This window comes from Entelurus aequoreus, linkage group LG06, assembly GCF_033978785.1.
Source record: "Entelurus aequoreus isolate RoL-2023_Sb linkage group LG06, RoL_Eaeq_v1.1, whole genome shotgun sequence".
Taxonomy (NCBI): domain Eukaryota; kingdom Metazoa; phylum Chordata; class Actinopteri; order Syngnathiformes; family Syngnathidae; genus Entelurus; species Entelurus aequoreus.
Window position 1 is genome coordinate 67,338,588 of NC_084736.1, and position 15,941 is coordinate 67,354,528.

The 15,941-nt window shown below is 41.7% G+C and overlaps 1 protein-coding gene across 2 annotated transcripts in view; it reads right to left on the reverse strand.

Moving 5' to 3' along the window:
- Positions 1-6,190: 6,190 nt before the first annotated feature.
- Positions 6,191-15,941, reverse strand: part of slc6a4b (solute carrier family 6 member 4b) — a 35,732-nt gene continuing 25,981 nt past the window's right edge. For both annotated transcript variants that reach the window (XM_062049631.1, XM_062049632.1), the window contains 2 exons: positions 8,148-8,315; positions 6,191-8,060 (listed from right to left, as the gene is read on the reverse strand). In XM_062049631.1, the coding sequence (XP_061905615.1) occupies positions 7,980-8,060; positions 8,148-8,315 (249 nt within the window). In that variant the 3' untranslated portion in view covers positions 6,191-7,979. The remainder of the gene's footprint in view (positions 8,061-8,147; positions 8,316-15,941) is intronic.

Sequence of the window (15,941 nt, forward strand, 5' to 3'; positions counted from 1 at the left end):
GTGTATGTGTTTGTGGTGGCAGTGGTGTTGGATTGTGATTGTGTGACTGTGTTTTTTTGTTTTGTTTTGTTTTTTTCAGAGTAGGTCACAGACACCATAAAACATTCCCATAAAGCATAAATATAGAAAAAGGATATGTTTAACACAAATGTTTTCCTTCTTTCCCCTCTTAACTCCTTCTCCTGCTCTTGTGTGGCATCCGCAGATCCGGGTCACGGCACCAGTTGTAACCCTTGAAGCTGGCTTCCCCTATCCCGGGTCCGTCTAGTCCTCGGTCTCCCTATGAAGTCTCTGCGTTGTGTATTGTATTTTTGTGTGCGTGGGAAGACGGAGAGAAAGACCAGGCAAGGAAGCATAGGATCTGGGTGGAGTCGTCTTTATCTCAAATCTTCACCTTTAGAAAACACATGGAGTTGTCACAAAATACAAAATATGTCACACTATAACACTTTATATTTTAAAACACAATCAACTTCTCTCATCGTGACCAGTAATATACCCAGCAGGTAATGTGTGTGTGTGCGTGCGTGCGTGCGTGTGTGTGTGTGTAGACATAAACGACTGAGTGAGTGGATAATCATATGAAAAGAGCCAAAACATGTCCTAGCATAACATGCTTCTGGGATACCACACACACTGGCATAAAAACATAACAAAATCAACAGTCTCTTCACAATTTACAAAACCCCCACCTTAATATAACTCTTAGCCATCATATTTTGTGAATAAATCGGCTTAATAGTGCAAAACAATAACTTTTTTTCATCTTTTAACTGGGGAGCCTGGTCCCTTCCTGCTTACCTTTAGAAAACACATGGAGTTGTGACCTAAGATGGCCACAACCAACGAAGAAGAACATTCACAGACAACAGTGAACAGACCACGAAGTGGCGCCCCCTGGAGGCTTCCGTAACAACTGTCTCAACCTTTTAAAAGAACCTCTGCAGACTCCCCACATCAGTTCACCTCCTTACACCTATATATATATATATATATATATATATATATATATATATATATATATATATATACATAAATTATGCTTTTCAATCTATTAATTTAATTAAATATCAATACATTTCCTACAACCATACAATATAGTGTCAGGACTGGGTCCCTGGCGTGGTTGGTTCTCCCAGAAGGCAAAGGAAAATTGGTGCGTGCGAGGCGTGAATTTAAATACATGTTTATTTAACAATAAAAAAGGAATAAACAAAAGGCGCTCACAGTGGAGGTACAAAACGACTATGAAAACAAAACACTAGCACAAAGGCAGAACTAGGACATAAAACAAACTTGCAAACTAAGGCTTGAATAAAGAAAACTTACTTGGAACCAGAACAGGACATGAAAAAGAACAGCATGGATCATGAGCGTGAACAGAGTGGCAGGAGTGAATGTGATGTCGCCAGGACGAACAACAGAAACAGAAAAGCTTATATAGTGACATGATCAGTGAAAACAGGTGCGTGACTCTAACCCTGAACAGGTGCGTGACATGACAATGTGAACCAGGTGAAACTAATGGTTGCTATGGTGACAAATAAAAGTGCACAAAAAGTCCAAAACCAAATCCGAACATGACTAAAACAAAACATAATCACAGACATGAAAGAGCCCCCCCCCCCCTTACAGACAGATCCCAGATGTCCAAAACAAACAAAACAAGGCAGGATCGAGAGTCATGGGAGGGCGGGAGGGGGACATGGCGGTGGGTCGCCAGACCAGGTGTCCCCGAATCCACCGGGGAAGGATCAGGTGGCGGCGACGCGTAGACCGCCGCTGTACCTGACGAGGTGGGCGACCCGGGAATGGCCATATCCATGGCCGACGGGGAGGTGGGCGCACTTGGCGTGGCGGCCCACCAGGTAGTGGCCACATCCGTGGCCGACGAGGAGGTCGGCGTACCTGGCGTGGCGGACGCCCATGGACTGGCCACATCCATGGCCGACGAGAAGGCAGGCGCTTCGTCGACTTGGCAGTCGCAGATGACGAAGCTTGGCGTGGTGCGTCGGGCGGCAAAGCTTGGCGTGGCGTGTCCTGGCAGCGTGGGTCTTGGTCTTGGCAGCGTGGGTCTTGGTGTTGGTCTTGGCAGTCTTGGTTTTGGCAGTCTTGGTTTTGGCAGTCTTGGTGTTGGTCTTGGTAGTCTTGGCAGTCTTGGTTTTGGCAGTCTTGGTGTTGGTCTTGGTAGTCTTGGTGTTAGTCTTGGCAGTCTTGGTGTTGGTCTTGGCAGTCTTGGTGTTGGTCTTGGCAGTCTTGGTCTTGGCAGTCTTGGTCTTGGGGTGGTGTGTCTTGGTCTTGGCGTGAGGGGTCTTGGACTTGGCGTGAGGGGTCTTGGACTTGGCGTGAGGGGTCTTGGACTTGGCGTGAGGGGTCTTGGACTTGGTCTTGGCTTGAGGGGTCTTGGACTTGGTCTTGGCTTGAGGGGTCTTGGACCTGGTCTTGGCTTGAGGGGTCTTGGACTTGGTCTTGGCTTGAGGGGTCTTGGCGTTGTGGAGCTGCGACTGGCGGCACTTGGCGTCGTGGAGCTGCGACTGGCGGCACTTGGCGTCGTGGAGCTGCGACTGGCGGCACTTGGCGTCGTGAAGCTGCGACTGGCGGCACTTGGCGTCGTGAAGCTGCGACTGGCGGCACTTGGCGGCGTGAAGCTGCGACTGGCGGCACTTGGCGGCGTGAAGCTGCGACTGGCGGCACTTGGCGTCGTGAAGCTGCGACTGGCGGCACTTGGCGGCGTGGAGCAGGTAGCGGAACTTGGCGTGGAGCTGCGACCGGTGCCTGGCGTGGAGCAGGTACTGGTGGCGCTTGGCGTGGTGGAGCTTGGCGTGGAGCTGGGCGTGGAGCAGGTGGAGGTGGCCTAGCTGGAGGCTGAGGCTTGGCAGGTCGAAAGACTGGTGGTGGGGGCCGTGCTGGTGGCTGTGGCTTGGCAGGTCGAAAGACAGGTGGTGGTGGCCGAGCTGGAGGCTGTGGCTTTGCATGGTGATGCTGAACCACCCCACCTGAACATTTCCCAGCCCTAGCCCCCCCCTCAAGCAGCGTCTCGGTCTCCATGGCGCGCAACACCTCCCAAGAAGCCTCATCCAAACTGTCCAACTTTCTTGCGGGAGAATTTTTCTGCTGGCGACATACTGTCAGGACTGGGTCCCTGGCGTGGTTGGTTCTCCCAGAAGGCAAAGGAAAACTGGCGCGTGCGAGGCGTGAATTTAAATACATGTTTATTTAACAATAAAAAAGGAATAAACAAAAGGCGCTCACAGTGGAGGTACAAAACGACTATGAAAACAAAACACTAGCACAAAGGCAGAACTAGGACATAAAACAAACTTGCAAACTAAGGCTTGAATAAAGAAAACTTACTTGGAACCAGAACAGGACATGAAAAAGAACAGCATGGATCATGAGCGTGAACAGAGTGGCAGGAGTGAATGTGATGTCGCCAGGACGAACAACAGAAACAGAAAAGCTTATATAGTGACATGATCAGTGAAAACAGGTGCGTGACTCTAACCGTGAACAGGTGCGTGACATGACAATGTGAACCAGGTGAAACTAATGGTTGCTATGGTGACAAATAAAAGTGCACAAAAAGTCCAAAACCAAATCCGAACATGACTAAAACAAAACATAATCACAGACATGACATATAGATTCCAGTCATCAATATTCCAAGGTTTGTTTTTTTGTTTGTTTGTTTTAGCATGTTTTGAGTGTAATACAAAAAATGTAATACATCAAAATAAACAAGTAAACACAAAGGTTTTCACGAAGAATTGTTCTAAGCAGGGCTGCCACTCTGTTCACGCGCTGTGCGTAGGGCGCCATCCGTGGGGGGCCCCGTTTTGTGCAAAGAAGCGCAGGTAAAAACGTCAACTAATGAATGAGCGGGAATAGGAAATTGTACCACAAATGTAGTCCTAGTCTCTTCCTGCTCTGTCACTGATAAGATATAACGGCAAATTTCCCTGATTGTTTACATTGGTCCCTCGTGGCGCGCGTCGTTAGGCCGCAAATATATCAGTTTTAATTATGTTAATTTTGCACTAAAAAACATCATATAAATATTGTATTATAATAATATTTATTAAAAGTTATTTCCTGTTAATCAGTCTTAGTGAAAAAAGGCACAAGTTAAAGTCAAGTTTGACTGAAAAAGTATAAAAATCGTATCACAAAAATACAAAAGTGTGAACATTTTTTGTTTTTACATAAAATTCCTGCCATAGGGTCTTAATTTAGCCAGGGATGGCACAGCTTCTAATACATACGTTCACCCCTTTATCCAGAACCTCACCAAAACAATTGTAATGGCTTCTCCAATGCCCGGTCAGTGTTCTACTCCTGTGTATTTACTGGAAAATAATCCCCTATAATTAGACTTTTTCACACTACTGTTCAATTTCTCCATCCTGTCACAATTTTTTTTCCTACAGTTTGTCCTCATTAGGGCTCACAGGGGAGCAGGAACCTATCCCGGCTGACATTGACATTGAGAGGCGGGGTACCTGACCTTGGACTGGTCAGCACAGATAAAACATTGGCTTGACTGGATTGGGATTGGCTCCATTTTTCCCAGCAGGCAGTGTAGAAAATGGATGGACGTGATGAAACAAGGTGCTTCTGAATACCCAATTACATTTGAAAAAATGTTTTTTTTTTTCCTTTCTGGTCCACACATTCGGCGTCAAGCTGTGTTGGAAGAAGAGCAGCAGCCTTTTGAGCAACATCTCTTTTATGTGTATGCTGTTGTATACTTCAATAGACACAAAGCAGCTTTGATCAACGTCGACTAGCTAGAAGCTCAATGGTGGATCATATGGTGCAAACTATTTTATACTCGTGTTTACGTTCCTACCTGTCCTCCTTGCAGTGATAGGGCCTGCTTTGGTCCCCACTAAAACAAGGCTGTCAAGTGGATGTGTTATATGCTGCAAATTACTGGAGCTTGTTATAACGTGACACTATTTCAATGTAACATTGATCTCGATTAACTGTATTGACCCAAGTATAAAACACCCCCTCTTTTTTAGAAAACATATTTTAAAATCCAATCAATATTGTTTTAAAAGTATGCCTTTGAGATACTATATTCGAGCGTGTGTGAGTGACAGGAAGACAAGCTCTAACTCGAGATGTCGTTTTTGCGCCACTTGCGTGTGTACATTTTTAAAAGCGGAATATAAGTCGGCTAAGGGGGGAAAATACAGAGAATTGCTATTCTTAAGGTATTCCTAGCCACCTCCTGCTGCGTCACTGAGAGGGAGAAAAAAAATGGCAACTTTCCATTCGTGTCGATGCGTTAGTTCTGGTCTTTTGTACCGTATTGACCCAAAAATAAAACAATCCCCTGTTTTCCAAGAGCTGTTTTTAGAAAAATATATTTTAGGACAAAATGAAAGAGTTAAAAAAAATCCTGTTTTTAATTGCCAGTCACTATTAAACACCGTTATCTTAAACAAAGGCCCAACATTTGGGACACTATTATGGCGCGTGTTGCGACAGGGTCTCTCCAGGCCGCTGGTGTGCGTGCATGTGTGAGTCACAGGAAGAAAACCTCTGATTTAATAGTTTATACATCTTTAAGGCCAGAATATAAATCGGCTCGCGGGAAAATTCTGTCATATATTTGGGTGATTATGATAATACAGTCACTCTTCCAAATATTATTTTTTTGTAATTAAGTGGTAACTTTTAAAAATAGCCCAATTTTGTGTGAAAAAGCACACGAATGACAGGGCTCTTCATATGAAATGTTACTACAAACTTATTCCCAGCCACTTCCTGCTCTGTCACTGATAAATACAGGATTTAAAAACAATGCTTAAATAAAAGTACTTGTTTTGAAAGTTAGTGGTGCTGGGTTCAAATCCTGGACCGTGTTGAGTTTGAAAGGTTTATAAAATGATGTTTTAATAATGTTTAAACTGTTATTTAGCAGCAAAAAGAGAAAAAATAATTAACAATTTATTTACCATTAATTCATTTTTGTACAAAATATGCATAAAATTCAATTCAAGTTTGATTAAAAACAGGATAAAAATAGTTTCACAAAAATTAAAAAAAAATTGGAAAAATTTTGGGGGGGGCTGCATATAAATTCTTGCTTTGGGCCCCAATGGGGATGTTACACTAATGGGGACCAGCAGTGTATGCAATGGATGTATGGATGAAAGATGACTGCTGTATATCACAGGAATGAAAAAGAGTAAAGACACGAGCTATAATTCGTACTATAATTAGGTCAGACATTTACAAATACTGAAAGCTTATAACTCACACAGCCATGGTCACTTTTCTCATCACAGTACTCACTGGATTAAAAAAAAAATGGCGTAAAGCGCTCGTAGATGCAGATTATGAACGAAAAAAAAACAATGTTGAGTGTCTTCAGTTATAGAGCAAAAACACTGTCTGGAGAGGCACAATATCGATACAACATTTTTGTAAATACACTGACATATTTAGGCAGATTAAGGCAAAAGAGGCTATTAAAAGTCAACTGAAGCTATTTTTTAAGATGTTTTAAACAATCTAGTTGCACAGTCATCTTATCTCTACATCTCCACCAAATTGCCCTTAGGATCAGTAAAGTTATTACGTTTACAGCCTCATCACCTTAACATAACAATAAAAAAAAGTGTTAAAATCGTATTACAGAACATTCAAGGGTTGGCAGGTGTTTTTGTTTAAGCAAGCTGGCGTAGGAATCCTACACTGACTGTATTACAAAGAATGATATCATAAAAGCTACTGTTAAAAAAAGAAACCCACACAAATTGTGTGTTTAAACTAGATTGTGTCCCACTTCCGACACAACTTTTTCACTTCTGATACGATAACAACATGGGAGCCTTGACTATTGGCCAATATCCATACGATAACTGCTCAAATCACAATCTATTATTTTGTAGTGTGGAATGTTAGAAAAGGTTTGAACCACTGCAATGACTCAAACAGAAAACAATAACCTATTTATCATTAACTGTCTGGAATGGAGTTATGTCATCTTTGAGTTGAAATAGAGTATTTTTTTTTTTTGGCAACATGCAGTGGCTACGATAATTAATTAAGATAAGCTCATGACGCAGTAAATTGAATGATGGGGACCCGTTTGTTACTGGATACTTTCTAGTGGGCTTTTGCCTCGGAGACTTTGTATGTGTAAGTAATACGCAAATATAATTATGTAATACTTGTTTATATTGACAGAGGGCAATATTGTTTAATTAAGGACACATATAACATATGTCTAGCTTGTGTGCTATTGTGTGCTTACCTGTTGTGTAGCTGCTAGCTCCTAGTAGCCTATAGCCTACCATGATTACAATTTGCAAATGACTTTACTAAAATATAAGAAAAGACAGACTTGGCGTGTTTATTGGAGGACATTTTGATGTTAACTGGCTGTCCAGCTTTGCACAAACACGCTGCAGGACTGCTTGTATCGCGGCACCGATATCATAGATTTTAGAAGCAAGCCGATATAGTTTTTAATATTTGTCTTTTTGCTCAAATCGGAGCACTTTCAATATCGGTTTGGGACACCCCTTATTTAAACAGGCACCCAAAGTAAAGCCTTGTCTTAATCCTATGAAATTACACAAGGAACACAATTCCTTGTATAGAATTTAACTGAACATGATATTATAAGACATTGAGTAGTATGTTCCCATACCATAGAGACACTGCTGTTATCTCCCCTGACATTATGGCAGTGTGAAACATACACCAGTGGAAGAGTTAGTGTGGAGATTTTTAGTAAGTAGGCTAATGTGCAAAGATGAACACATGCAGGTGTGAGTATTCATATTGCTGCACTTCACTGTACCCTCAATGTTGAATTCCGAATTGTCCACAGAGGAAGTCAAACTTGGTGAGTGAGAAAAAGCAGCCCGCTTGAGCTGCAAACAGTCGTAATGTCACAGACAAAACTTGAAAGAAAGAAAGAAAGGAGAGACAAGTGTGTTTTTACTGTCTGCTGTTAGTTACGGGACGGTGGCCATGTTGAGGCTGTTGGCATGGATGTCTGGTATGGTTCTCTCTGGCCGCAGACACACTGCCAGCCTCTGTCAGGTACAGAAGTCAAACCACCGAGAAGATGCAATGAATGATTGACTTCACCAAACTTTTTTTTTTTTTTTGTATCGACTGACCTGTTTCAGAGAACCTGGCGTCCACACTAGCTTATAAACCATGTAGATGGGGATCCACATGAAGGATGACAAGCCAATGAGGTATCCGACTGTGATGCTCCAGTCCGGGTACTTGTAGTCGAACAAGGTGAGATGGGGTGCTTTGACGAGCGAGCTCACTATGATGTACTGAAAATGGAGGGCAAACATAACACGGTTATGCTGTTTGTAAATAATCAGCCCCTTTTCAGGATTTCGCTGGCTTTTTTTATGTGATTGTCGTGGCCGAAAAGGTCTGAATTTGCGCCAGCCTTTTCAGAAAGTTGGAGCAAAGATTTAAGTATGGCTTTTTATGAATTTCTTATCAGTATTTTAAGTGTTCCTTGTAATATCAAAAATCACAGGATTACAACAAGAAAATTGGATAACAAATACTTTGTGTTGCAGTGCCTGGTTTACAGGTTACAGGGTGGAGCCACCTTGGCGCACACCTTATACCAGACCTGGGCAAATTAAGGCCCGGGGGCCACATACGGCCCGTTAAGCTTTTCAATCTGGCCCGTCGGACATTCCCAAATAATTTTTTTAGATGTTTAAGATGTAAAGTGTAGCTGCCATTATGATGTGCAGTGATGTTTTCTAATGACTGTAAGTCTTCAACTATACTAAGTCTTTCAATGCTTGGAATCTGCGCTTTGGGATGATATACCAGTTACTATGCTAATCTAATTAGTTACAATGGTAATCTAATTAGTTACTATGGTCATCTAATTAGTTGCTATGGTAATCTACGTCGCAGCAGCTCAGATGAGGCACCAAGCAGTGTGGGCGGGAAGCGTTTCCACAGACGCGGAAGGAGATTTTCACAACAAAGTTCTAAAGCTTAGTGATATATCAGATGTATCAGATTGTAGGTGGGTTTATTTTGTACCCTTTGTGTTCATATTTCACTGTTTGTTGCATTTTGTTGCGTTTTACTTGATTGTAAAATATGTCGATCGAAAGGGGGTGTGACGTTCATATTTTGTCAATATTCAGTGTTTTATCGTTCATAAAAACATTTAAAATTCCATTACGTTTTTTAAGGCGGTCTGTCATAACGTTTTTTTTAGCATTCAATCAGACATTGTGAGGTTTTGTATTAAGTTTTCCTAAAAATAGATATACCGGCCCCCAGACACATTTTTTTCTCTAAATGTGGCCCCCGAGTCAAAATAATTACCCAGGTTTGCCTTATACCCATTTCCTACTGACTACTGAAGTGGAACTGCACTTTTTTTGGAATGTTGCCTATGATTCACAATCATTATGAAACACATGACGACAGATGGATTAAAAAAAAATGATTCTAAATATGAAATAAACGTAAATATACGTCAGCTTACAGCGTAGCCAATGGGAGGTCCTCTATTTCGCCCATAAAATCCAATAAATAACTTTTCAAAAATTGCCAATAGTACTCCATTTACATTTCGTGACTTGAATATTAACAAAGTATTAGTGATATTGTAATTATAAGCGCTAATGCAGACAAACTATTTATAGCGGCGCCTTGATCACTACCGTGTGTCCCTATGTTTACATCGTCGAGTGGTCAGCTGTTTCCTCCCTTCCTTTCTCCCTGGAAGTTTTGTGTAGATCATAAATCGTGCGTTTCATCGGGACAAAAGAAGTCTGAGGATGTAATCCAACAAGTTGGTACATTTGACAGCCATTCAGGGCCCGGAAATGGCAAGTAAGACACCAAAACAGCCCTTTGAGACACTTGTGATTTAGGGCTATATAGATAAACATTGATTGATTGATTGATTGAAAAGACGCTTGGTGCCACCACCTCTCCACCCTGTTTCTTCGCGAGGATTATAAGACATTCTTCATCTAAATGGGATAGTATGAACATCCTAACAGTCGGCATCCTAATTACAGCGGACCTTGTACAGTAAGTGATTTTTTATTATGTTTGTTGGCTTTCATGAAGTCTGCAGTGAGTGATAATCAGGGATGGGGAAAAATGACGGTAGGAATGGTGTTCCTGGGATTAAAGGCCTCACCTTTTCTCCTCCAAACATATTGCTGGGTATTGTGGCCAAACAGCTCAATTTTTGTTTCATCTGACCACAGAACTTTCCTCCAGAAGGTCTTACCTTTGTCCATGTGATGTCAGATGAAACAAAAATTGAGCTGTTTGGCCAAAGTGCCCAGCAATATGTTTGGAGGAGAAAATGTGAGGTCTTTAATCCCAGGAACACCATACCCACCGTCAAGCATGGTGGTGGTAGTATGCTCTGGGCCTGTTTTGCTGCCAATGGAACTGGTGCTTTACAGACAGTAAATGGGACAATGAAAAAGGAGGATTACCTCCAAATTCTTCAGGACAACCTAAAATCATCAGCCCAGAGGTTGGGTCTTGGGCGCAGTTGGGTGTTCCAACAGGACAATGACCCCAAACACACATCAAGAGTGGTAAAGGAATGGATAAATCAGGCTAGAATTAAGGTTTTAAAATGGCCTTCCCAAAAACCTGACTTAAACGTGTGGAAAATGCTGAAGAAACAAGTCTATGTCAGAAAACCAACACATTTAGCTGAACTGCACCAATTTTGTCAAGAGGAGTGGTCAAAACTTCAACCAGAAGCTTGTGGATGGCTACCAAAAGTGCCTTATTGCAGTGAAAATTGTCAAGGGACATGTAACCAAATATTAACATTGCTGTATGTATACTTTTGACCCAGCAGATTCAGTGACATTTTCAGTAGACCCATAATAAATTCATAAAAGTGTTACGGCTCAGACCCCTGACGTCTGTGCGCACCTCGGGACACGCCCACGGGTGCGCACATCCAGGGACGCGCCGCGCGCGTCTCCGCCCTGCAGCAGCCACCAGCTGCAAACACTCACCGGCTATCTGCACACCTGATCCTGATGAGGGCGTGCCGGATAAAGGCAGGGTGGACCCAAGGATCGGGGCGGGAACTTAGTTCTCATATGGTGACCCTGTTTTCCTTCCGTTGCCCTGGATTTCGACTGCCTCCTCGATCGTTCCTTGACTACTCGCTTGCCCCTGGACTCTGATGCCTCTCTCTCGCCCCGGATCACCTGCCTGCCCCACGGACTTCCTTGTATCTCTTCAACACTTTGGTAACACACATTCCAGTTAAATACTACACACATAGTCTTACATCACACACTCTGGTATTCTAGTTCACACTCCATTTCCTTAGTTTAGTTGTATTGTTTATTATTTTTATTATATATATATATCTACATTGTCTATATATATATAATAAATAGTTGTATATACTGCCCCCTGGTGTCTGGTCTGAGCCGTCACCTCCCCTAGTAAACCATAACAAAAAGAACCAAACTTCATGAATGTTTTTGTGACCAACAAGTATGTGCTCCAATCACTTTATCACACAAAAATAAGAGTTGTAGAAATTATTGGAAACTCAATTATTTATATATATATATATATATATATATATATATATATATATATATATATATATATATATATATATATATATATATATATATATATATACATCATGCACTCTACATGATGGTACAAATTATATCTGTGCGCAACAAAACACTACAGGTTGGACCATATGATGCAATGGGTGTGGGTGTGCAGTAAATGAAGGTCTCCATGGTGGACAGCCGCTCGGACACGCAAAAACTTCATTTTAATAGGGCGGTCTGCACCACTTTTGCACTTGTTATCAATTATGCACAAAGTCTCAGTAGAACACTCAATTCTATAGCTTGCACACGCTATTTAGCGTGTTATTTGGTGTCGCAATAGATTAAGCCCAATATTCATACTCAAGACAAATTGCGTGACGAAAACGTGAATTTCTATTTGTGGTTGTTTTGTTATTGTGGGTATTGCCTGGATTAAAAACATGACACAGGAAAGTGGTAAAAAAAATTGTAAGATGTTGTGTTTGACATATTGCTGACACTTGCACCACACTAAGATATCCTGATAACTTGTATCATAATTTGGGCAGTGGTTTTCAAAGTACTGAGGCGCTAAGAAAATGGGCAGCAGCTCCACAAAAATAAATACATTTTGAATTATGTTTGAGCAGAAAACTGTTTTTGCAGGCTACCGGTATTTACTGTATCATCTGAGGGGAAGCTCATAATGCAACATTTTGGAAACACAAATCCTGTTCCAGTCTGTGTTGGTTGGGAACCCCAAGATGCAGAGAGGGCAGATAAAGCGCAGGAAAAATTTATTTAAAGCACCAGTAGAGTGGAACACATGTTGCCTCTATATTGGAGCTACTTTCATATACAGTATATATGATGTATGATACCGAAAGACTTCCAAAGTTTGCGAATAAATAATATATTAGATTTAGATTTAGATTGGTCCTCGTTGGGGAAACTCATTTTCACTGCCGTATATTTAAAGACCTACTGAAATTAAATGTTTTTATTTAAACGGGAATAGCAGATCCATTCTATGTGTCATACTTGATCATTTCGCGATATTGCCATATTTTTGCTGAAAGTATTTAGTAGAGAAAATCGACGATAAAGTTCGCAACTTTTGCTCGCTGATAAAAAAAAGCCTTGCCTGTACCGGAAGTAGCGTGACGTCAAAGGAGCTAGTATTCCTCACAATTCCCCATTGTTTATAATGGAGCGAGAGAGATTCGGACCGAGAAAGTGACGATTCCATCCATCCATCCATCCATTTTCTACCGCTTATTCCCTTCGGAGTCGCGGGGGGCGCTGGAGCCTATCTCAGCTACAATCGGGCGGAAGGCGGGGTACACCCTGGACAAGTCGCCACCTCATCGCAGGGCCAACACAGATAGACAGACAACATTCACACTCACATTCACACACTAGGGCCAATTTAGTGTTGCCAATCAACCTATCCCCAGGTGCATGTCTTTGGAGGTGGGAGGAAGCCGGAGTACCCGGAGGGAACCCACGCAGTCACGGGGAGAACATGCAAACTCCACACAGAAAGATCCCAAGCCCGGGATTGAACCCAAGACTACTCAGGACCTTCGTATTGTGAGGCAGATGCACTAACCCCTCTGCCACCGTGAGAAAGTGACGATTACCCCATTAATTTAAACGAGGATGAAAGATTCGTAGATGAGGAACGTTACAGTGAAGGACTTGAGAGGCAGTGATGGACGTATCTTTTTTCGCTCTGACCGTAACTTAGGTACAAGCTGGCTCATTGGATTCCACACTCTCTCCTTTTTCTATTGTAGATCACAGATTTGTATTTTAAACCACCTCAGATACTATATCCTCTTGAAAATGAGAGTCGAGAACGCGAAATGGACATTCACAGTGACTGAACATGTAAATACACGATTAATAATTTTCAGCTTTGCGAAGCTAAAAAAATAGAAGCTAACCTAGCAACGTAGCCAACGTGATAGCATAGCAGTCTCAAATGCAGATAGAAACTAAATTTAAAAAAACCCTGACTGGATGGATAGACAGAAGATCAAAAATACTATTAAACCATGAACATGTAAATACACGATTAATAATATTCAGCTTTTCGAAGCTAAAAAAATAGAAGCTAACCTAGCTACGTAGCCAACGTGATAGCATAGCAGTCTCAAATGCAGATAGAAACTAAATAAAAAAAAACCCTGACTGGATGGATAGACAGAAGATCAAAAATACTATTAAACCATGAACATGTAAATACACGATTAATAATATTCAGCTTTTCGAAGCTAAAAAAACAGAAGCTAACTTAGATGCGGCGGCGGGCTTACTCACTGTAGTGCGTCTGCTATCCTGCTCAAAACACAACACAACCTCCTGGTGTTGGTGTTGCTGTAGTCCGCCGCTCCACCGATCGCACCTACAACTTTCTTATTTGCAGTCTCCATTGTCCATTAAACAAATTGCAAAAGATTCACCAACACAGATGTCCAGAATACTGTGGAATTTTGTCGAAGAAAACAGAGGTATTTGAATTGGGTCCAAACACTTCCCTAGACCTCGTGACGTCACGCGCATACGTCATCATACCGCGATGTTTTCAAGCGGAAGTTTCCTGGGAAGTTTAAAATTGCACTTTATAAGTTAACCATGTGTTGCAATGTTAAGATTTCATCATTAATATATAAACTATCAGACTGCGTGGTCGATAGTAGTGGGTTTCAGTAGGCCTTTAAAAAATAGAGATTACACATCACGAAACAAAGATAACAAAAAGACATCATACATGACCAACATCACATATCAGAATAGTATTAATCTGACGGAGATACCCGAGCCATTTTGAGAGTTAATGAGGAGGCCAGTCACTTAAACCGTGACGTAGCATTAGAAACCACATATTCCTTTCCCATTAACAACAATGCTAATAAAGCAGACTTTGTGAGAGCCAACAACAATAACTTTGGGACAAATGATGATCCAGAACCTTATATTTTTTGGGCCCGAACACAAGAGCATGAGCAATAAGTTTTAGAAGCCGAGTGTTAAACGGATGCAGCTTTATTGTAACACTAGCATCCGCAGCATTGCTAGGTGCTAAAAATACAAACTAACCATAATAAAAGAAACACTTCCTGTAATGTTTCCACTCTAGTTGGGATGCCGACCGACGGGACACTCACGTAATCCTGTTTAAATGAAGATTCAATCGCAATCCTCACAAAGGGTTAAAAACAAAGTTGCCGCAACAAGTGTCTTTTTGAGACAAAGCAGAAGCAGCCACCGGCTCAGTGTGTCAACAATGGCATTAGCTAACTACTATCAATGCGCCTTTAAAATAGGCTGTCTGCATTGGTGTTTATTAGAGATGTCCGATAATATCGGACTCCCGATGTTATCGGACTGCCGATGTTATCGGACTGCCGATATTATCGGCCGATAAATGCTTGAAAATGTAATATCGGAAATTATCGGTATCGGTTTCAAAAAGTAAAATGTAGGACTTTTTAAAACGCCGCTGTGTACACGGACGTAGGGAGAAGTAAAAAGCGTCGATAAACCTTAAAGGCACTGCCTTTGCATGCCGGCCCAATCACATAATATCTATGGCTTTTCACACACACGTGAATGCAAGACATAGTAGGTCAACAGCCATACAGGTCACACTGAGGGTAGCCGTATAAACAACTTTAAAACTGTTACAAATATGCGCCACACTGTGAACCCACACCAAACAAGAATGACAAACACATTTCGGGAGAACATCCGCACCGTAACACAACATAAACACAACAGAACAAATACCCAGAACTCCTTGCAGCACTAACTCTTCCGGGACGCTACAATATATCCCCCACCCTCTACCCTTACGCCCCCCCCCCCCATTTCCCCGCCCACCTCAACCTCCTCATGCTCTCTCAGGGAGAGCATATCCCAAATTCCAAGCTGCTGTTTTGAGGCATGTTAAAAAAAAAAAGCACTTTGTGACTTCAATAATGAATATGGCAGTGCCATGTTGGCATTTTTTTCCATAACTTGAGTTGATTTATTTTGGAAAACCTTGTTACATTTTTTAATGCATCCAGCAGGGCATCACAACAAAATTAGGCATAATAATGTGTTAATTCCACGACTGTATATATAGGTATCGGTTGATATCGGTTTCGGTAATTAAGAGTTGGACAATATCGGAATATCGGATATCGGCAAAAAAGCCATTATCGGACATCTCTAGTGTTTATAATAACAATATCGCTCAGATTTGGTTAATTTTCAGTTCACGACATGTAAATGGAGTATTGTTAGCGCTTTCTGGAGGTTTTTAGAGAAAGTATAATGAGGGAACCTTGATCTTTTGACTCAACTGTTGGCTATTTA